Source organism: Astatotilapia calliptera, chromosome 3 (assembly GCF_900246225.1).
Source record: "Astatotilapia calliptera chromosome 3, fAstCal1.2, whole genome shotgun sequence".
Lineage (NCBI taxonomy): Eukaryota > Metazoa > Chordata > Actinopteri > Cichliformes > Cichlidae > Astatotilapia > Astatotilapia calliptera.
In genome coordinates this window covers 5,949,269-5,972,492 of record NC_039304.1, presented here as the reverse complement: position 1 = coordinate 5,972,492, position 23,224 = coordinate 5,949,269, and the positions used below count along the sequence as shown (strand labels likewise).

Genomic DNA, 23,224 nt, shown 5'->3' with positions numbered 1-23,224 from the left:
AAAAAATTAAAAATAAACACAATTTTTAATTCGGGTCATGCAACGTGTTAATGTTCCAGCATTACGTCGAGTATTTACAGCCTATCAGAAATGAGGCTCCTGTGTAATATGCATCAACACACTGCTCTTTACATTCACTCATACTCTATCACGGGAAAGAGTTAAAAAAAACTATTTCTGTTGATTATCTCAATTTCGTGCTGAATCTGGATAATGGACAAATCTAATGACAGTGCAGTAGGTTAGCTCCATAAATGTAAATAAATAAATAAAGCTTGAAAAACTAATGTCTATAATGGCACATTTTAATGCTTTAAAAAAAAACCATAACCACAAAATGACACCATGAAATTAAACTGAACATTGTCCCAGTGACAATAATGTGGCATCTGTACCTGGTTTAGAACTTTTTAAGTGTTATCATATATATGAAGAACCCATCGTGTCTTTCTAGTCTCTACATGTGCTGAGAATCATTCAGATATTTGCTCTGAAATGGGGTTTTATTACTTTCATGTAATGTGTTTTTTATTTCTTGATCTAATATTCTGTCTCCATTAAAATTAAACTACCATAAACAACTAGGCTGCTCATTTCTTTGTGAGCAAACTTACAAATTCACCAGATCATCAGATGATTGTACCACTGTACTAATATTCACTTTCTACACAGATTGATGCTTTTTCTTTGTGGATTCCCTCATCAGGTATTGCTTTTCTGTATGGGGCCGATTTGGACTTCACACCATGTGGGCAGCAAAAACAAAAAAGCACTTGGGTTTTGGTTACGACTTGTTCTCTCAGTGCTTATGTATCGTCTGAGTGTCGACACCTATCACAAAAAATACTGCAGTGGCTTTCCTCACTTTCACAGCCGTTAGAAAGGGACTGTGAAAAGGTGTTGTGGCAGTGATCGAAGCGCCCATTACAGCAGGTATCAGTGTGAAAGGGTCTGCAACCATCCCCTCTGCAAAGAGCTGGCTGAATACCTGATACTGCAGGTTAATGAGGCACGCATTCACACCCCTCACCCACCACATCCTGGTAGTAGTCACTGCAAGGCCCCCTTTGTACTTTGTGGATGATGCAATCAATATGGGACTGAATGATATCCTATAATATCTAGATGCAGTTAGTTTAGCGACATGTTCAAGGCCGTCAGCTGTGCACCCCCAGCTTCCCCAGAGAAAGAGTCTGGTTTGGTGCAGCCACAGAGCACGGAAGCTCAAAGCAGACAGTTCAGAACTGGGATCACTATCACGAGGAACAAACCATAATGTGATGAAGAAATGACCCAAGAAGACCTCTAACTACTTTAACTTTTCATGAAACCCAAACATATTACCACAATCACTGACAGAGACAGGAAAAAATTAAATGCAATGTAAATATAGTTCTTTGAGCCAACAGGTCATTTCAGTTCAATCTCCCACAAGCTGTTTGTGACTAGAAAGTTTGACTAGGACTAAATTACATCTGCAGAGCTTATGGGGTGTTCCCCGTTTGCAGGAAGAAACAGTGGTTCTGATGGAGACTGCATAGCTGTCTACATCTGCGTGCCGGTTAAACACACTCTTTCAAAATGCTAATGTCCACATTTTGGACGAGGAGTGAACGACCCTCTTTGAACAGACGTGGCGTCTCACACCGACAGCGTCTGCCATCTACGATACAGCTTTGAGATCCTTCCCAGACGCCTTAACACACATCCTGGGCCTTTTGACTTCAGTAAGTCACATGATGGGGGGCAATGGGTTCACCTGAAACCTTGGCTGAGTGCGACCCACCCCATTTTCACACCTTGGCTCATGTGATTATGTAGAGAATCAATAGGGGGTCAACGGCCCTCTTAGGGACAACAGGGCTTAAAATCTGGGACTGATTCTCAGACGAAACGTCTTGAAGAAACTGAACGTAGTCCTTCCATTACTATGATGTGGACGAGTGAAAACCTTCACACACACACACACACACGTTTGCCACATATTTTTATTTTTAGCAGTCATAACGTATTGTAGAAGATATATAAAACAGCTCTCTTGCATCAGCTCCTTCTTGGAAAAAAAAAAAGCAAAGCCAAAAACAACTATTCACAAGTTTTCTTTTGTTATAAAAAGAATAAGAGAGCACTGTATCTCCACTGTGGACATATGCCTGGTGTGTATTTGTGGTCCTCAACAAAATGGCTTTTATACTAACCAGAAAATCTAAACAAAAACAAAAATAACAAGAAAAAAAACAAATCGTCTTTTTTCTTGATCTTTTATGAAACCCAAACATGTTACCACAATTACTGACAGAGATTGAAACACATTAAAAATTAAATGCATTGTAAATATACTTCTTTGAGCCATTTCAGTTCAATCGCTTTCAAGGTTTATGACTTGAAAGCGATCGAGGGGGAAAGTTTCTACTGTGTGGGCCAGCATGAGGCGGGACTCATGGATGCTGCAGAAATCCAACTTTCCCTGAGATTCACCAGAAAAAAGTTTTACCTGCCAACATAACCATGGATTCCCACTAAACTCCAGCTGAGCAGACCGCAGGAAACGGTTAAAAATATTGTACATGGAAGTTTCACACTGTAATACACTGGCAAACATTTTGTGCTGAACAGCTCGTCCACAACGGTGGCCATTGCATGGGGTACGTTTCATTTGCAAAGATGTCAAGTAATGACTGGCTGGATGGAAAAGTCACTGCAGCCCTCTAAACACAAACTCCACTGTGGGACTTCCCTTCATACCTCCTGGACGCAGGCTTTTCCGTACCTCAGTGCTCCCTCTCCAACCAGAAAACTAGTGGACTATCTTTACACGGATAACTAGCACATCCCCAAAATAAGACAGCTAGTCTTGGCCTCTCACAACCACAAAGAACTATGACAGATATTTAAATCAGTGTTTTTCAAACAAACCGAGGGAAGCAGAACCTGAAAAAATAAAGTCAAACAATGTTCGCATCTAGAAGAATTTCTCTGCATGGTGGAAGAGAAAAAGTTAGGTTTGTAATGTTTATTTTCCCCCAGTCACTTGCTCCCATTTTCCTCTTGTTTTAACACTGTCCCTCCATCCTGTTAGACTTCAGGGACGGAGCAGGTGTAGCTGGCCACAAACGATGGAAATGAAGGGTCACACCATAAGCTTGCAGTGACACAGTTCTTTGTACATCTGTCTTCTGAGGCGGGGCATGTCTTGCTGCCCAAAGTTGAACTGCTGCCCGAGTGCCAGACACTTGCAGTACTGCAGGATAGCAGATAAGGAAAGGTCAGGGTCAGATACTGAAACACATTTAAAACAATCTGATGTGTGGTAATTACCATCTATGCAGTAGGTACATGTTTCCCTCATAAATGCTATAAAGAAGTGGAACAGACTAATCCAAATTGTCTATGGCTAGCTCTCAACAACGAGAGTTCGTGTTTATATCAGGGCTGGGCGATATATCGAGTATATTTGATACGTACGATGGTTAAAATGGTTTTATCGTAACCATCGAGTGTAGGTTCCCGCACGCTGCAAATGCATCATCAATCCCCCCTCCTAGCTGGAAAATGTTCTACCTGCCACACTGTGCTGAGCATGCGTGTTTATATGCTAGCAGATGGGAGAAATATGGTGACAGCGGGAGTTTCGGACTCGCTGTCGTCTGGATTTCACGAGAAGGTTGTCGAACAACATGAATAAACTCTGCATGTCAACATCTCCCCACACACCAAAGGAAACGTTAAATACACCAGCTGTGATTAGAGCTACGACGGCCTCTGTTGAAGGAAACCGTTCACGTTATTGTTTATCGTTCCTGAAGCATATTTGTGGCCTTCTTTTGCTGCTGGTTCAGATCGTTTTGGTTGGAGAGTGACGAAACCTTTGATGTTAGACAATTAATTGTTGTGTTGGCCGTTTGGTGTTTGCAGAAATGGTTTCTATGAGCTTGTGGCTGAGACTTGAAAGTTTCTGTGGATACCACACATGTTGATATTTACATAAAAAACCCGACCTCACTGAGGCTCACACTGCAGCCCACCCCCTTTGCTGCTCAAGACATATCGCGATATAGCCAAACAATATGGCAATATTAGAGTTTCCTCATATCACCCAGCCCTCATGCACACTGTAGAAAACTCACCTGTAACACAAAAGCCCCACAGTCACTGTCATTGTTCTGGCGGCCCACATTCTGCAACATTACAAATACATTAGCATTAGCAATGGTACCATTTCAACTAAAGTCTACTTCTCGTTTGATTTTTACTCAAAGTCTCACCAGAGCTTTGGTAAGTGTTATAAAGAAAAGTCGTGTTACCATTTTGAAAAAGCCGGTCCATCCTGTCAGGAAGTCTTGCTGGTCTTTTTTGATGGCTTCAGCTTGCAGGTATTTGTAAATGTGCTGGAATCAAAATGAACACATTCAAAGAGACTGAGACACCTGTTTCCAAAAACAGGGATTCTGACTTTGAGCAGTAGATTCATGGATACACTATAGGTGTGACAGCCCGCCCTCTCCTATCAGCAACTGAATCACTGGCAGGACAGACAGAGCAGCAGCTCTGGACCCGAACATTTGGGTTTAACACAACCCAACTGAAGAGGTTACAAAAACTTTGGTCTTTTACAACAAATTTGAAGTGTTAAAAAATACTAAGTTTTTTTAAAAAGCAACAATATTAGCTACCAGAAATATCACGCAGCTGCTTATTTGCTACTATTAATCATTTTGACAGAATAAGCATCTATACCCACTGACCTTTCTTCAAAAACCGTTCAATCATCCACTCATTCCTTTTCCAAAAGCTGCCTGATCCCTACCTTTGGGCAACGCCTGTTCAAAGTCCTCTGAGAGTCAAAGTAGGTGATGGCTCGACGAGGAATGTCAACACTGACCAGCGACCAGTGGACCTCAAGATGGATGGGGATCAACAACAGATCCTTCTGAAAGATGTCGACCTGATAAATGAACAGAAATAAACAAGAGTTTGAGAGACGTAACAAAAATCTTGGTTAAGCTGTCGGTTTTCAATTATACGATGCCCCCACCCTGTAACACTAAGCCAGCAGTGCTCCTAATGTGGTCTGAAGCAATGTAACCAACACACAGATGGAAAAGCTTGTAAAGTGGTGTATGCGGCTGCTAGCCAAGAGCTAATTCAGTTATGAACCAAACAAAGCCAGACGCTAACAATGTGAGAAGTATGTTCTTCCTACTAAGACAAGCAGATGAGTAAGGCTGTCATCACATCATCGCTTTCAGTTCTATAAAAACCCGTCACAACATTTTTCCATGGGATTTTACAGGTACTGCAGATAAACCACATGCAAGTATTTCATTGCTTTGGTGTATATTTGTTACACGTTTCAGACCAAACTAATTTTACTCACATTTATCCAAAAACACCTTGATGATCAAAGATAGTTTTACACAGAATATTCTCAAAAAACTAACAGCATTGAATATGATAATATATGGTAACATGTGATATTAAACAATGATATATTAATATAACAAGACGAGGACGGAGTAATGTCCATGGCTGCTCTGCTGCTTCGGGACCTGGACGACTGCAATTGATTCAACCATGAATTCTGACCATGTCCAGCCATCAGGTCACTCAGTAAGCTTAACCACAGGTGGGCAATGCAGCAGGACTGAATATTGTCTAATATTTCATTATGTTTGATTATCTTAAAATGTGTGAACAAGACAAACGTGCAGGAAACTAAGAAATGAGGAACGGGGCATATCCTTGCTCAACAATGCTGGATGATCAGGGTCGAACAGAAACGGAGGCACACACGTTATCTCAACAAAAAACTTTAAAAGTAAAACTTTAATCTCCAGACACTCGTGGGATCTTTTTAGTCATCAGATCGTAAGGTTGCATGATGATGATGATGTGCCTTCTATGTGTATAATATTAGGATGAGATTTAGAAACCAAAACTATTTTATATTTACAAATGAGCTGGAACTGTGGATAAACAATTACAATTTAAATGTTAAAAAATATTCTGTTTAAACCTTTGAAAAAATAAATTGTAATTGTGCTGTTTATATTATTCCTCTCATGAAAACTGGGACGGGCTTTCAAATCTTAACTTGGAGAAGCAGCTAACTAAACGTATAAAGTTGACTGTTTTTTATTCAAGCACTAAAAGAGCGAGTCAGGATGGCTCCTTTCAGGGGTTTGTAACAAGCTGTAACAGTAATCATGTAAAGACAACATGCTTATCTGAAACTATACAGGAGACAGTTTAAGTTCATTTTGTAACAAAGAACCTTTGAAGTTTGAAAGAACTGGACTCAGTTTCAGATGAACTCTCCGTGCTCTGCTTGCTGCAGAGCTCTTATGTTTGAAATACAAACTAGACTTTTGTCTTAACCAAAGTTAGTCTGACGCCTTGTTTTTGACTAAAGATCCCAGAGAAGATCAAAATGGTCCATTGGAACCACAGTGGTTTTTGGACAAACAGCTGATTTCCATCTAAAGCCAAAGCACAGAGCAGACACAACTGTGCGTACAGCTCAGGCTTTGTTATGTTTGAATGAAAAGAGCACATAAACAGTCAGATCTAAAAAAAAAAACTAAGACATAAAAATATATGTTCATTTTCATTTTGATGTCACAACGTTCTTTGAAAGTTCAAACTGAAGCAAACTGACATTTACAGCACTGAGCCATCAGAAAATGGTCAACGGTCAGAAATGTACTGAAACATGCAAACACACATGGAAATCTAAGGCAAAAATACATTTGGTGAGACCAGCCTGAACTCTCAGGTTCAGTAAAAACTTTCTAGCTTGAATAAAGATCAGTCCAAAGGTCTTCTTTGTTCCCTTTGTTCCCTTGAGAAGGGAACAAAGGGAACAAAGGGAGGAATCTTGAGGATTCCAGTTTCAACATCTCTGAGGTCCAAACCCTGAGTGGGTCATTCTACGACTGACCAGGTTTCATTGTTTTTCTATCCAGGTCTTTGCTGCATTACCTGTGTGTTTGACATCGCTGCTGTAAAATAAAGCAGTCAGATGCTTTCCAGCTGGAACTGAAGGGTGGCGCAAAATCTCAGTTTGTTCTGCATTCAGTATTACTTCAGGTTTAAGAAGATCCTGAGCTGGCTGACATGCAGTCTCTGTTGTACAGACGAGACCGTTACTGCACCTGTTCATCTACAATCTGAAGCTAAAATCTCACATTTGGACGCATCACTCTATCAGACTGGTTGCCACCAATTTTTAGTGTAGTTGTTGAGTTGTCTGGCACTCCTCAGCTTGTTGTCAGTTTACCCTGCTTCTTTAGATATTTAAGACAGCTACTACTACTTTTGTCCTCCACTTGTCCAGTTTCTTGACTGCATACAATGCCAACATCTGCAGGAGTTTACAGGAAAAAGCTCTTTTTGTCACCGTGTTGGTCACAGAACTACACGGCAGTGTTCAAACAAAAGAAATCTGAACCAATTATGTGTTTCGAAACTGTGACAATGTTTCATCCCCCAGAAAAAAAACTACTGCTCAACACCACTCGGGTCTTTCTCCTTGGAAGCAAAGACTTCAAGAAATGGGCGGCTGGCTCAAGACCTTTGTGGAGTTAGTAAAGTGAGAAGACTAATCTGTGTAGTTTTAAAAGCAGAGGGTTTTCCCCACTCTTACTCCAGATGTGTAAGAAAACCCCACGGACAGTGAGGCTTTAACCTAGACCAGTGCAGATCATACAATCATGCATCACACACAGAGTCGTATAGAGATTCTTTGACTCTGATATTATGTACCGACTTAATGAAAAACTCAAACTCTTCTAAGCAGATGAAACACGGTTTCCACTCGTGTGCAGCCTGTCATGACGTTTGAAATGTGCTACTGATGTTCAGAAAGTTCTTAGTTGCAACTGTCTGCATGAGAGGTCTGAATTACTTAGACCACCTTCATAAATTTGTGTTACATTGTAATTTAAAGACAAGACTGAATGTCTTTTATCATCCAGCTCTAACGACACTCCTCATTGTTTTATTCCTGCATATTGATACAAAGTGTTAATATGCTGCTAAACTACTCCGAGTATGTTGGCCACATTCACTTACATTTTTTGTCCACCGTTTGACTCCTTCGTAGCCTTTTGTCCTTAGCTTATCGTAAAAGAAGCTGTTGAAAAAATGGACCTGAAAAAGAAAAAAAATGATTTTGATTGATGACAGTAAACATGTAGTAATGGGATTACACAGACCATTACTACGGGAGCAGCAAGGCTCCAGTCATCGCAGCCAGAGACAGGACTCGGCACAGTCCAACGTTTTGTTTTTTATTTTTTTACCATCATAACATGACAGCAAAAGGAAAAAAGCTCCTTAATCCATAATTGGCAGCTCGTTATACCCGTCTGCTGATAGCCACACATCCTGCCAGGCGTGTTTCCACACTTTATAAAAAGAACATCAATTAGCATTCAGACAAACTCTGTGAGGCCCAGGTGGACGAGAACAACAGATAAGACTGGTTTTGGTTTTTCCAGCTGGGGTGGACAAGGCTGAGCATCAGGCCTTCAAACCTCGGCCTGTGCTTCGAGGTTTCCGATGGTTAGAACGACTCAGGGGTGTTGAACCCCGACTATTATGACAAGTTACTCTAAACATGTTACAAATTATCTCCACTACATAAAGACATACTTGAGAAAAACTAAAAAAAATTTGTTATTCATTAAATCTTTGTTGGTTGAAACTATCTTGGAGCCGTGGGAGCAGCCATCTTTTTTCGCACACAATGCATTCTGGGACGATGACGTGTATTGGTTGTCGGTAGTATAGGTGCTTTCGTTCAGCTAACCTGTTTTGTTTTTTAAAGTGTAGCAACCGTATTAATTAACTTGCCTATTACCTGGTTACGACTTGGTAGACCAGCACTATGCGGTCTTTGAGTCTGATGTTATTAGCCATGTCTGGGCCCAAACTCAGCTGCAAAAGTCAAATGATCACTGCGGCATTACTGAGAGTTAAAAAACTGTCTAAAGTTGTTCAATCTGTAATAAAATGATCAGTGTGGCTGCTCTGCCAGGTGTATCAATTAAGTTTAATATCCAGGCATCCATGAAAACTGAATTTATGACATTTAACTGAATTAGGAGTTAGCAGGAAGTTAGCTCACTAGTTTCCATCTAAATATAATATACAGTGGAACCCCGAATTATGAAATTAATTCGTTCCAGAGGGTCTTTCGTAAGTCAAATTTTCCTAAGTCGAAGCACCTTTTTCCATCGCCTTTTGAGTGAGGCGATGCTGGCTGAAGACGAAGTTCTTGGTGGAGGAGGTTGAAGAAAGCATACGCATGCATGCATACATACGTACATGTACATAACATTATGGAATTTAATTTAATTTTTTAAAATTTTCTATATTATCCATTTCGTTACGTGGGCACTTTGCCGTACCACGGGCAGAAATATTGCCGTTAAGTGCCTTCGTAACTTGAATTTTTCGTTAAATGGGGTCTTTGTAAGCCGGGGTTCCACTGTACCTGTACCACTGTGTTCTGACTGAGAGATTTATTATCAAATTCAAACGTACAGCTCTGCTATCTCCTCCAACATAAATGAAGACTAAACAGCAGTGACGTTTGTAGGGTTACTGAAGTTGGGCTAGCTGGTATATAATGATGTGCTACGTGAACGCTATGTTAGCATAACATAAACAGTAAAGCTGGAGGATGAACGCTAACAAACTGAGGACTTTTTTCCCACTTGATAAAAGTTCATATGAGAGTTCCCAATGGTTAGGGACGAATGTAATCGCATGGCAGGATGCTGTAAACGGACCAAACTTCAGTCAGGACTGAGATAATCCATCCACAATACCAGGTTAGTCATTAATATACTGCTGCTACATGGGCTGGGCTGCAGTTACATCGTAAGGGTTTAAAATCTGAGCTTTAAAATGATTGGCGGTAATAAAAACCGTGAGAAGCCGACAGTGATCACTGACTGTTTTTAGGGGCTTGTTGAGTTTAAATCGAACAAGATACAAAACATTAAAACATGTTAAAAACACAACAGTCTTATTAAAGGCAGACTACTTTGGGCCCGGAAGCAGGATTCATCACGTTATCACTTAAAGACCGGATACCGGTCATGGAGGCTAACAAGGGCTGCCCAAAGAACATCTGGATTAAGACAAACGCTCTGAGACGCCGTTGCCATTGGCAAGCAGTAGCCGCATAGACACCAGTAGTTTTCCCTCACTCTCTCGTCATCGTTTGACGGATTGTTTTCATCTTCATCTAAACTAAGTGCTGGTTGACTGTTTTCGGTTTGCTCTGGTTCAAACTGGAAAGGTTGAACAGAAGTGATTTCCAGTGCGCTGCTAACTGTGAACTGGATGCGGTGCAACCGTGTGACGTCACTACCCAGAGTGCATTGAGAAGTAAATAACAATGGCGACCTACTGGTAAATCGGTTTTATATAAAATGTGCTTAGAAGGAAAACATTTAGTATATTTTAATACCACATGTGTTATTGAAAGCACAGTACACATTTTAGCGCAAACATGTCTTAATAACCGGGGTTCCCTTTAAACTAACATAATCATCCTGCTGTAACCAGCTAAATCCATTTGTTTATTAATTAATGTACTAACAGGGACTTAGAAGAGAGGGACGCAATGTTTAAAGTTTAACATTTAACTGTTTTACTCTTTGGTGCTGTTGAGGACACGATATTGTTCTTTCTTGGTTATTTGTATTTAAATCATTTGCTCAAGTTTGGTTTGTTTTTGTCTGGCAGCAGAACGATTAGACACAAGAAGGTGTTGGTGGTGTACCGGGGGCTTCTGTTTAGAACTATGCTTCCTCATCCCCGTCACCCAGCCATCTTTTTATTCTCAGGTCAATCTGCCAGGGGAGAGCTAACGGAGCCTACGCTACCTTTGACTGCACCGGCTACAGCGGCCTGGCTAGTTACGGGTTTTTCCAATCAGTGATCCTGGCCTCCACAAACGGGCTACATTTATTACATGTATTTCTTATTCATTAACATCTGACCTAATGAGCAGGAAAGTGCAGGAGGAACAGGTCAAGAGGCCACACTGCTAACAAGTCGGCTATGAGCTAAGCTAGTGAATCGCTGAAGACACAGTGAGTGAAAACTGAAAATAACTAGTGTGTGAATCAGAGAGTGCTCTGGACAAACCACGTGAAGATTACACTCTGAAATAAGACGTTATCTGTAAGTTTCCAATTAAATCGACTACACAGATAAGCTACACAAAAACAACAGTGTATGTTTGAAAAGGAACAGAGGGTGATACAGTACAGACAGCAAACATCAAGTGATGAGGAATAGTCAGGCCCCATCTTATCTTAATGACCTTGTAGTACCATATCACCCTATTAGAGCACTTTGCTCTCGCTCTGCAGGCCTACTTGTTGTTCCTAGAGTATTTAAAAGTAGAATGGGAGGCAGAGCCTTCAGTTTTCAGGCCCCTCTTCTGTGGAACCAGCTTCCAGTTTGGATTCAGGAGACAGACACTATCTGTACTTTCAAGATTAGGCTTCAAACCTTCCTTTTTGCTAAAGCATATAGTTAGGGCTGGACCAGGTGACCCTGAATCCTCCCTTAGTTATGCTGCAGTAGGTGTAGGCTGCTGGGGGATTCCCATGATGCACTGGGTGTTTCTTCTTCACTAACTGTGTGTTAGTAGACCTCTCTGCACTGAATCGTTAGTTACTGTTAATCTCTTCCACAGCTTGTCTTCGTCCCGTCTTCCTCCATCACCCCAACAGATCCCGTTAGATGGCCCCGCCCCTCCCTGAGCCTGGTTCTGCCGGAGGTTTCTTCCTGTTAAAAGGGAGTTTTTCCTTCCCACTGTCACCACAGCGCTTGCTCATAGGGGGTCATGTGATTGTTGGCTTTTCTGTTTTCTTTGCACTATTGTAGGATCTCCAACCTGATAATATAAAGCGGTTTGAGGCAACTGTGTTGATTTGGTGCTCTATAATTAACACTGAATTGAACTACACCAATTCAAATAATCAATAGTTTCTGCTCTAAATATATTATTATTATTATTATTCAGTTATTAGACCCTCCACAAAAATATTTACCATAATAACAATGAAAAACGAAGGAACATATCACAGCTGTAAGATCTTTGTATACTCAGTTTATATATTCTGAGTGGCTGTTTTCATTATGATACATCAAGTATTTGATGTAGTTGATCTTGTGCACTGATGTATCGAGTGAAGCATGGTTTCAGTGTGTTCAGCACAGAAGGTTCAAACAAGGCTGAAGAATCTCAGAAGATGTTACATATGGCTTTTGCAACGACACAATAATAACTGTGGGTAGGTAAACCATCCACAGCACAAGCTGCAACAGTTTCGTTTGCAGCTTCCTCACCTTCTTTGGCACAGAGTCCATGACCAGCTCACCGTACATGTTCATCACCTGAATAACACAAAAACAATGTAAGAATTAAAGTGCAAAGAGAAATGTTCTCAGGCAGCAACACTTTTGATACAATTCTCTTTACTTTTAAGGCCCGAGTGTGAAACCAAGCAGCCGTTTTCATAAACACAGTCTGATTTTAAAGCCTCGCTGAGGGCCTAAACTTTGCACACGCATCTGCTCTGGTGAAAACGTACATATTTTATGGGTCTGGCATGTGGACAGTACAAAATGATTCTGCATACATGGTTCCACCTGTGTGGGTGAAATTTGGTACACGTGTGCAACTTTCCAAGATCAGGGGCCTGTTCTTCGTACCGCGCTAAGTAAGTTAGCTGGATTAGATTGTTGACGATTTCGCGTGATCCTGGATCGTTCGGTTCCCCGAAGCCCATCCGGGACTTGCTGTCATAGCAACAGAGCCGTAAGCGTAAACCTGCTGGGGAGCAGGTTTACTTTATGTAAACAGGATTAGATCGTGGCCACGCAGGTATGTCCGCGTCATTCATACGAAAGCAACAGCGATATTTTACCACTGTTTCACCATAAATAAATAACATCAATGTAACTAAAGATAATGCAGCACTTGATCCTTTTATTGATGTCACACAGATACATACAGGTCATTTCCTAAAAAAGGGAAATGTACTATTAACATTCTATTACATGTATGTGATTATTACAGATTTAATTCATATTTCAGAGTAGTAATTGTAAATTACTTCGTGTAATCAAGATGAGAGACCACGGCTATAAAAGCGAAGGTGGATTTGGGAAGCCTGTCGCAGCCATGTCCTGTCCGTATATGCGAGCCACCTATTGCGGGAAGGTGCAAGATTGATAAGGAGAGTCCTCAGAATTCAGCGTATATTGCGGGATAGACAGGATCCTTTAGCTCAGCGCGACAGTGTGCTCATAGAGAGATATCGATTTTCCCGTGAGGATATTATTTACTTAACCAACTTGTTGACGAGGGGGTGCAGGACCACCACCTGTCTTTTTTTGCTCTGCCCTTTTCTTGGTTGCTGTTATGAACAAACAAACAGATTATTTCAGGCTCTCTTTCCAAGAGACTAAAAGCAATATAAGTGATAAATATTACCATTCTGTAGAATATTCTTATATTTCACTTTTACTTGTTCCCATGTTCTAGTGGGTCCTGTTGTGGCTCTAATGTGAAAGGGGATATAATATAACATATTATAATATAATATAATGTAATATAATATTGGATAATATGGTGTGATATGATAAATCTACCCTACCGCCTACTGGTGTTGGCCAGAGGGGCCGATGGCGCGATATGGCAGCCTCGCTTCTGTCAGTCTGCCCCAGGGCAGCTGTGGCTACAACCGTAGCTGCCTCCACCAGTGTGTGAATGTGAGAGTGACTGAATAGTGGCATTGTAAAGCGCTTTGGGTGCCTTGAAAAGCACTATATAAATCCAATCCATTATTATTGTTATTATTGGATTACTTACGAGTTTGATTTGTCAGCAACTTTCTGCCAGCCCTCTCTCCTTGCTTTTGCAGCCTTTGCAGTGTTCCCTTGCGTTTTAATTAAACTCTGAAACTCCTGAAATCCCTCACTCAAGAGTTCTTGCTCTGCTGCCGAAAAATACCGAGCGCGCTCCTTCGCCATTTTCGCCAACCAATCAGCGGGTTGCCGATCAATGTTTCTGCTATCGATGCGTATCCCCTTTTACGGCACCCAGTGATCGCACATTACTTCATCCAGCTATACTAATCGTCAACAGCAGGTGTGTTCGGGGAACCGGATTAGCGAGCTCACGGTTAGCGCGATGATTTGATCTTGGATGTTTCATTTGATCTTGGATGTAGTAAGCGACGTACGAAGCACAGGGCCCAGTTCAGAGAAGCTTTGAGACAAACCCAACAGGAAGTCTGCCGTTTGTCATTTCCAGATATTACACTTTGTGGTTGACAAGGAATGTTGAAACCTTGGTTTGGAAAGTCTTCAGTAGTTTGTTTTACAGTTTGCCTCAAAGTTACGACAGGAAGCACAAACCTGCATATTTGACGTGATCGTTGAGGAGTTTGATTTAAATATGATTACAGGAAATGGCTCAACTGCACCACTCCACCTCCAGCCAACTGAAATTTTCAATTCAGTTCAGTTTAACTTCGATAGCCCCAAAGCACAACAGCAGTCGCTTCATGGCACTTTATTCTGGAAGGTAAAGACTCTACAATAAACCAAAGAGTGAGTGTCCTGTCATCACTGCTCACAGCTTTAATTTGTTTTGCTTTTCTTGATGATGAAACATTGGATGTTGTAACATCTGGACTTTGGAGAACGAGAACATATACTGACGTACCTAACTCAGCCGATGCCATGCACCTGCATCATTTACAGCACGTACAAGTTACGAAGTATTAACAGCAGTATCTCTAAAATGTGCCACCGCAGGAACAACACAGGTGTACTGAATCACATTTTAATGACTCCCTTTGGACTTAGGTGCACTAAAGCCTAAGATTAAGTCAAAATTCCCCCCAAAAGCCTAAAGTGTACAGTTAGAGTGTACTAGCATACCTGGTCATTGAGCCAGTTCTGTCCATACAGAGTGCCCAGGTCGTCCATGGTCAGAACATGCCGCTTGTAGTTGACTCTGAAGGTTTTAGCTACAACAGATCCTGATGAGCGGTGGAAGGAGTGTATTAGATGTTGGACCACTGCTTTTCTAAGGAAGAACGAATCAAAATCAGATGTACAGTTAGCTCCATGTATTCAGACATCGCTAATGAAAGCTTTCACTACACAGCCCAAATCAAAGGATCGCTACAGCAAGTGAAAGAGGACACCTTTGCTGCAAAAACAAAACAACTGCAGTTACATAGTGATTCTGTGAACATTAAGTTGTGAGTTGTGAAAACAAAGCTTAACGTCTCATTCACCCAAACATTCATGCAAGCATGTTTCTGTACATCTAAGAGCTTTTATCCATCTCCACACGCCGCTGAATGCCTCACGAGCAACTCAAGATTCTGCAGCTTCCCCAAGGATACTGAAGCATGCAGCCTGGAAAAGCTAATGGATAAAGAAAACACCAATTTTCCGATGAGTAGATGACCTGCTCTACGTTCACAGCCACACTAACCCCGGTTCTCTGAAAACCAAGTGAGCTATGAAGTATGCCATCCTGGTGTGACCAATCACGGGAGCTCCGCTTCCACCACATCAAGAAGATGGTTCAAGCACACAGGGTCCCCAGACCCCCTCTATAGGAGCCCCTGGCTCCACACCAGGCAAGTGTTTCTTTGATGTGACCATGAAGTCCGGCAGCATGGTGAGATACCGGCTTTGGTTTTCAGAGAACTGGGGTTGCTCGTGTAACCAAACAGTGTGTATCTCACTACAGGAGACTGCATGCTCCAGAGACTATAACACCTCGACCGAGGACACGCCCGAGCTCGGTACGGAGCTAACAGCATGCTAAGCATCAAGAGTCCAGTGAGTGCACAGTCACATCAAGGCCAAAAACAACACCCTAACACATGTGTGGGGATGCAACACCCTTAAAAAGAGAGCCCCTAAAGGGTCCACCTTCCTCTGGTGGACTTAGCAGGTCCACAGCAGAACTACCTCACTGTGGTTGGAGGGAAAGTTTCCACAGGAAGTATTGCTACATAAAATTCACTCATCCCCACACACTCCACAGGCTCAAAACTCAGCCCTGAAACTCTGACACTGCGGCTAAGTCCCAGGAGGGAACAACCTGTTTAACAGCAGGCGTCAGGCGGTGGGGCCCCTTATCAACTGCTTCATTCCCAAATGCAACATGGCTGAAATTGGAGCTAAACACACTTTAATAGTGGGAAATGCTCCCAAGTTATCCAGAAAATCCTGAAGGAGCAAAACACATTTGATTACGAGACGCACACATGTCTCAAATATGCATCAGTAAGTGATGGTGTTGAAGCTCTACGTGGTCTCAACCGCCCTCAGAGTAGTGCTGCAGATTACAGCGTAGATATGGACACCAGCTTAACCTTTACTGCACAGAAGGATGAGAGAAGGATGGTAACAACACAGAACACTGTTAACACAACAGTATCACTACGTCTCACCTGTGTGGGTGTGAGAAGTTTTCATTGAAGATGTCCTGAAGTTTCTCCACAACATCATCCACGTGGATGGGGATCAAACTGCCGTACTGCCGTAGCGACTCTTCCAGAATACCTCGAGACAGATGACAGCCACATGAATGAGGGCTGCGCCACACACAGGTATAATACAGGTAACATCATACAACATGTCCAGCTGAGATACATGCATTTACATTTGCGAGCACCAACAATGAGCAAACCCGAGCAGTGAGTTTCATACTGGCTGATGTTCAACAACAGAGGACGTCCAGCACAAACTGAAACACACTCTGTGCTCCTCCATGAAGAGCACAAGGCTGTGACGCAGCAGGGTTACAAACCTGTGAGATTGTACAAGCTCTGGCTCACGTGCTGCTAACGTTCACATGTTCCGCCTCCATCACACATGATGTTAACCATACAAACGGTCTCCCTGCTACCCTCTGGATAAATAACAGTGTGCAGCTGCAGCACTGTGGAAACGCCACATTATTCATGTTCAGTGTTTAGTGCAGTCGAGCTATAGTCTATATTCAACTCATATTCTTTGTGTCAATACTTCACTTTAACTCTTAGCTGTCACCATGTAAATGCCAGCGTTTCACCCACATTTCAAACTATCTGGGAGCAGCGAGTGACAACGTTAAGCCCCACAGCTCCCAGTTTTTAAACAAAAAGCACCAGTGAAGATGATGCTGCCATAGTTTAATGTCCACACACACTAAACAGAAGTGTCAGTCTTCCACAAAAGCACAGCAACTCGTTAGTTTTGTACTTCATTTAGATTTCATATAAACCACATTCATGAAAACGATACCGCTAAGCTGAAAACAGTTTATTTGAGAACATGAACACAAAGGTTTCATTTGTTTTTTGACAGATGTCAAACTTTAAATGAAAAACATTTGTAAGATGAAACCAACGAGCAGTTCATGTTGAGACGTCTTTTCCTCTTATCACGGCTCATTAATGACATCCAAATATTTCTTGGCCAATGATGGAAATCAGTGGAATACTCGATTACTAGGATAATCTGACCCACCTGCCACAGAGGCAACAACAGGGAACGAGTGGGTACAAAGACACAGCTCTGCTTTACACGGGTCCAGAAAGACTTTACAGAACCAGGTTGGACCGACACGGCACTGCTGACACAGTTACACACGAGACATACAAGGCCACAGACACAGCATGAACTGTTACTGATGCATCACACATGTGTGAGCATGTGTTACAGTACACTCTGTAACATGAACACTGTAGGACCTCACATTGATGCTGACATGAGAAGCAGCGCACACTGAAACACAACAGGGAGGTACACAAGGACGGACATGAACCAGGACGTCACCCAGTCACAATGAAGGGACGCACTACAGGAAACACGTGTCAGTCTAAAAGCAGTTTAGAGACTCACAGCTAAAGACAAACTCTAGACCCAACAAAGACAGCGGACACCTCGGACCCTGGACGTAAAGTCCGGATCGCTGCAGTCAAAGCAGCTGTTACGTGAGGTTTACAGCTGAGGATAACAGGACATTATGGAGGAGCAACAAGTGTGTGGACTGATTGGTGCCTCCATATATATATATATATATGAGATAAAAGCAATGACAGCTGGATGAATCTCGAGTTATGGGGTCCCGGGCTGCCGTGTAGAGTGTCCCCCCGACTCAGACATGTGACGTAAGGAACATGAAAACAGTTATGTGGAAACAGCCTTCCTCACTATCAGTACGACACATTCAGCATCTGCAGCTCAGACTGTTCAGTAAGGATACGTGTTTAACTCCAAGACTGATTCAAGTCTTTGGGTATTAAGACAGAGCAGACGTCATGTTTGATGCGAGCTGGCAATCACCGCTGCTGCCCGTCAGCCTCCTGCTAGACACACCGATGTTTTTCATTTTCAAAGCCTACGTCGCCTCATTCACAAGCTCTCACATTCAGAAAACCTGACCTCTTCAGCTCGCTGATATTCAAACTCGTCCAAGACTTGATGCCCATGCTGTAGAAGTTTGAAGCGCCTACGTCGCCTCGTTCTCACATTCACGACCTTGAGCGTCCGTGCTGCCCACGCTGGTACTGCACAAACATTTAAGGCAAGGCTAGAAGTATTTGTGATACATACCATTCACACAACTTGTGTGTTCTTCAGTAAGAGCCAGCTCTGCCGGCCTGACCTCTGCCTCCAGGGTCACTCGGTCCTCCTGCTTTCTTGAGGAGGAGCCGTTTATTTGCTGATCTGCCAAAGGAAAGAAATCATATTTGTTATGGAATCTGCAGACTCAGGCATTTTTATCAAATTCCAAAAATAACAGTTAAATCAATTTGGGTCAAAGGTAACTTAACTGCAACTTTTAACAGTAACAGGGAGGCTAAACTAAACTCTACTAAGCATGACGCTGCAGCGTATCACAGCTGGTGTCACTGCAGGTTATGGAAATGTATTATTATTCCCACTTATTCAAATGCCTCGTGGGGATTTTTTCACAAAAGCAGTAAAACTGGCGACTGAAGCAGACTGAAAACATCTGTTACTTTTGTTATGGTACTCTGATTGTTGCCACTGACAAAACATATCATTTTAAATGCCTGCTATTCCCATTACTTAGCATTCCCACACGAATACGTACCTCTGTCAGACTCTGTGTGCCCGTCATCACTGCCGTCATACTCCTCGTGCCCGTACGGGGGGCCCTCATACCGTTTCAGTCTCCTCTGTTCTCTTTGAGTGTTCCTTTGCCCTTTGTGGCTGCACCTGGGTCTTACGGAGCACATCCACCGGGCCTGCTGGCGCCAGCTCTTCCAGTGCTGAGAGAGCCGAAATCCAAGACCTCCACGGCATCGCAAACGCCCGAGTCTTCTCAGAGCCCTGTACTTGCTTAGGCGGGACCTAAACAAGTCTCCCGCTTCAGCCTGGCTTAGTGCGTGAGCTACGGGGGCCTCGCCGATCTCTTCAGCCTTCTGTTCTGGTCTCTGATGATCGTGCTGCTGTGAATGAAGGTGCTCGGAAGACTGGGAAGAAAAATCTGAGATTCCCCACTCCTCCACCTCCTGGTCTCCATCCTCTTCAACATCTTCATCCTCGTTGTTTTCCAAACTCTTGCTGTCAAACTTACCCATGTCTTCACCATCAAAGTTGTTAACTTCATCGTCACCTACAGCTTCAGTCCCACCTATGCCATCTTCCTCATCCACTACATATTCACCCGTCCACACCTTTTCTTTATGTTCCAGTCTCAGGTGCATGGGGGTGGATACACTGTGATCTGACACTGGGACTATGAGGCGGTCCGCTGGAATCCCACCTATGAAACAAACAGCAGTGATTATCGACCAATCAGGCATCACGACAGCCCAAAAGTACTGCTGCAGCTCATTACAACAGGTAACAATGTATCTATGAGCTCTTCCTACACAATATAAACAAGGCACACTTATCTGTACTTATCTGTATCACATTACTTAGCAACCACCTACCAACAGGCCAAACTATCCCATTTGTAGTGAGCATGGACCTCTGACACATTAAAAAAAGCATCGTATCGTCTTCATTTCACTAAAAAATAACATCTACCCCACAGTGCTGTCCAAAGGCCTTGAGTCACCCCCTCAGGCTTACTTTGAATATTTGAACACAGCCTTAAGTAACAGCTCTAGCTGCTGCTTCAGTTTTCCTTGGGACATCATTAATTTTTTATTTTTGGAGGTTTGGTTTTTGGCCTCATTTCACTCAGTGACGTTGGGGATCTTGTCAAAATCGAAATCTGGAAAAGTATGTCCAAATTTGGGTCGACCCTGCAAAACCACGAGGAAACGTTCTGCCTGGGAACACATTCAATCATTCGTCTGTGTGTTTAGTATCGGTTAATCCGACATCCTTTGTATCCTGGCAAAGAGAGACTACCAGAGTCTGATTAGTGTTTGTTGTATGATCACCAAAAAGAGCTTAAAGACACTATAGAAAAGCAGCAGTTATAATAAGATGAGAGCATGTGTGCATACATTCAGTCCGTGTTTATTAAGGTATCGATGTGTGCTGTGATCACTCCATCCTCGATGAAATGAATGAAATATCCTGGTGGGAAACCTAAGCTGCATGCTGGTTTCACACACCACCCACGTCCACGTTTTAGATACCAAGTAGATCGGGGGTGGGGAACTCCAGGCCTCAGGTCCTGCAGGTTTTAGACCTCACACTGGGTCAACACACCTGAATCAAACGAGTTCATTCACAGGCCTCTGGAGAACTTCAAGACATGTTGAGGAGGTCATTTAAATCAGCTGACACATCTAAACCTGCAGGACACAGGCCCTCGAGGCCTGGAGTTCCCCACCCCTGATGAAGACTTTGAAATCAAAGACTTTCTGGGGCCCCTGAGGGCCACAGCTCACTGCTGGACTTCACTGGTTACTAGATCGATTTTTTTTAAATGGCATAAAAAGCAAGTTCTTAAAACATACATGAGACACAATAAAGAAAAAGGAAAACAAATTGAGGCAAGTTTTATAAACCTACACCACACTGTTGTTGAATATTCACTCATTTATCACCGACATTTAACTTCAGGGGCACAGAGAGGATGAGAAAGTCAGTGCAGGGACTCCAGCAACACGTCATCAGGGTGATGATGACCCTGATGAAGGCCACAAGTAACTCCGTAAAGTTGTTCCTCTTTACTTTTAAGTGTTGTGTGTTGTGACATTTCATTTCAAAAATGGAAGTGACCTCGTGTCCATCAACCTCTTAGGGTTTCCACAGATGCCTGACCCAGTGGTCTGAACGTCCACCCTACTGGGGGGTAAATATTTTACACACAAACAGTGAGTGCTAACCTCCTCCTGTGTCGTTCTGCCCCACAGCGGTCAGACCCAGGTCTCTCTGCCAGCGGTTCTGGGCTAGGCTACCACCACTGTCTCGCATTATCCAAGAAAAACCCACAACCTGCGCCAGCTCGTCACCTACAAACAAACACAGTCTGCAACGGTGGGAGAGAATACAGTCAGTTCATGAAGTCCACAGTGGACATCAGAATAACACAGTAGCTGCTTCTGTCTGTTTGGATTTTTAAGTGACAAAAAGAAAACTCTATGAATCACTTTGCTTCATAGAGATGCAGTGTTATATACCAAAATGTAAAGATGAAAGTACACATTTCCATGCAGATTATTCTAGTTTGTAAATTACAACGATATGCAGTTGAGTGTTTTCACAGCATTTATACATGAGTTGATCTGATTCAGCATAGATCCAACACTGAGACAGTGCTCCATAGGCAGTACAGGACACTCAGGACCCTGGGATAGCCTGGGATATTGTATTTTGTAGGGGAGTCTCTAACACTTTAGGGCTACCGTGGACCCGCCATGTCTTACAATAAAATAAGAACTGGGTGGTTACAAAACATATTCATAAGTAGCCTATAAAAGACAACTTCACACGAATGAAAGCCTATGGTTCAATAAAAAGTAGAAGTATTAGTAAATTTCATTAATTTGACATGGCAGCGCTTTTCTAATCTTACTGAACACTTGGAATGTAAACAAGCCGTTACATAGTCTTGACTTGTTGTTACGAAGTACTGAAGCTAATTTTGGCACAATTATTACAAAACAACTACTAGGAATATAAAGGCAGTAATAATGACCTAAAACCCCCACGCCGTAATTTTACAACTAACGCGTGGGACCGTTTCAGTGGGCAGCCACAGGCTTTGCTACACAGACAGAATACACGTCCCGGTGCCTCCACGCTGCTTCACTTATCCTGCTCACTGATGTTAGTCCTGCAGTTTGTCTTGCTAGCTTCACTCCGACCACTGTGTGATGACAGCGGCATTGACAAAAAGCGACAGGAACTACACGTAGTTATGGACTTAACTGTTTACGTGCAGGATTAAAAAAATAAATTACTAAATAAATCCTCTTCTCAATAAAACTCTTCCATTATGAACACTTCTGCAGGAAATAGTCTACACCAATGCTATCTCGTGAATGCTAATAGCTAGCTTACCGTTGTTTCATCAAATTAGACTGAATAAAGCTCACACCAACTGCAAACTCCTTTTTATTATAATATATCATGACTATTGACAACCAAAGCATCAACACGAACATAAGGAATAAGGTGAAGTTATTCAAATTTGCCGAGTTCTTTAATTATCTGTTGAGTGTGCGGGCTAACCTTTGAGCTATAACCATGTTGTCCTCAGCTAGCTAAGCGGACTGTAGGCAGATACCATGCTAGCAGAAAAATAAACCGCCCAGTGTGTGTTTGTTTCCTAGCTAAATGTTGCCACTGCATGCTTACCCTTGATCTGTAGGGGTGTAGAAATCTCTATCCGCGTTCTTCTGACAGAATGTGAGCGTATTCTGTGTGCACAACACTGACCCAAAACAAACGCTAATTGATGTTGAATCTCATTCAATGAAGTCAAGTGTGGGGTAGCTGTTTCCACACTCTCCCTCCGCTTCCTCTCTTCTTCTTGTGTTTGAAGACGATTGGCCATTAGCTGTTAGGCACTATACCGCCCCCACGTGGTATGGTGTGGTATAGCGGTTGGAAAGACTCAAACTCGGACTTCAACGTTTACCGGTTTCCTGCTTGTTTTGCCACTTTTGGTCTGCTCCCAGGGGATGAACCATTATTATGTCTACACATTGCAGACAGCCTTTGTAATAGCAAA

General features: G+C 42.5%; 1 protein-coding gene across 1 annotated transcript; it reads right to left on the bottom strand.

Moving 5' to 3' along the window:
• Nucleotides 1-1,970: 1,970 nt before the first annotated feature.
• Nucleotides 1,971-23,085, bottom strand: senp3b (SUMO specific peptidase 3b). Its single transcript, XM_026160643.1, has 12 exons — nt 22,849-23,085; nt 21,375-21,517; nt 19,172-19,846; nt 18,667-18,780; nt 16,518-16,629; nt 14,983-15,130; nt 12,379-12,426; nt 8,074-8,151; nt 4,808-4,945; nt 4,305-4,388; nt 4,128-4,178; nt 1,971-3,241 (listed from the first exon to the last, which is right to left on the bottom strand). The coding sequence occupies exons 2-12, from the start codon at nt 21,460-21,462 to the stop codon at nt 3,131-3,133; spliced, it is 1,647 nt and encodes a 548-aa protein (XP_026016428.1). The 5' UTR covers nt 21,463-21,517; nt 22,849-23,085; the 3' UTR covers nt 1,971-3,130.
• Nucleotides 23,086-23,224: the final 139 nt, after the last annotated feature.

What these genes read in the sequence shown, in the direction of transcription:
- senp3b (XM_026160643.1), bottom strand. Translation starts at nt 21,462, where the DNA reads ATGCGAGACAGTGGTGGTAGCCTAGCCCAGAACCGCTGGCAGAGAGAC. An exon ending in GCAGAACGACACAGGAGGAG is followed by an intron (nt 19,847 to 21,374) that starts GTTAGCACTCAC and finishes TTTGTTTCATAG; the next exon opens with GTGGGATTCCAGCGGACCGC. An exon ending in ACACACAAGTTGTGTGAATG is followed by an intron (nt 16,630 to 18,666) that starts GTATGTATCACA and finishes ATCTGTCTCGAG; the next exon opens with GTATTCTGGAAGAGTCGCTA.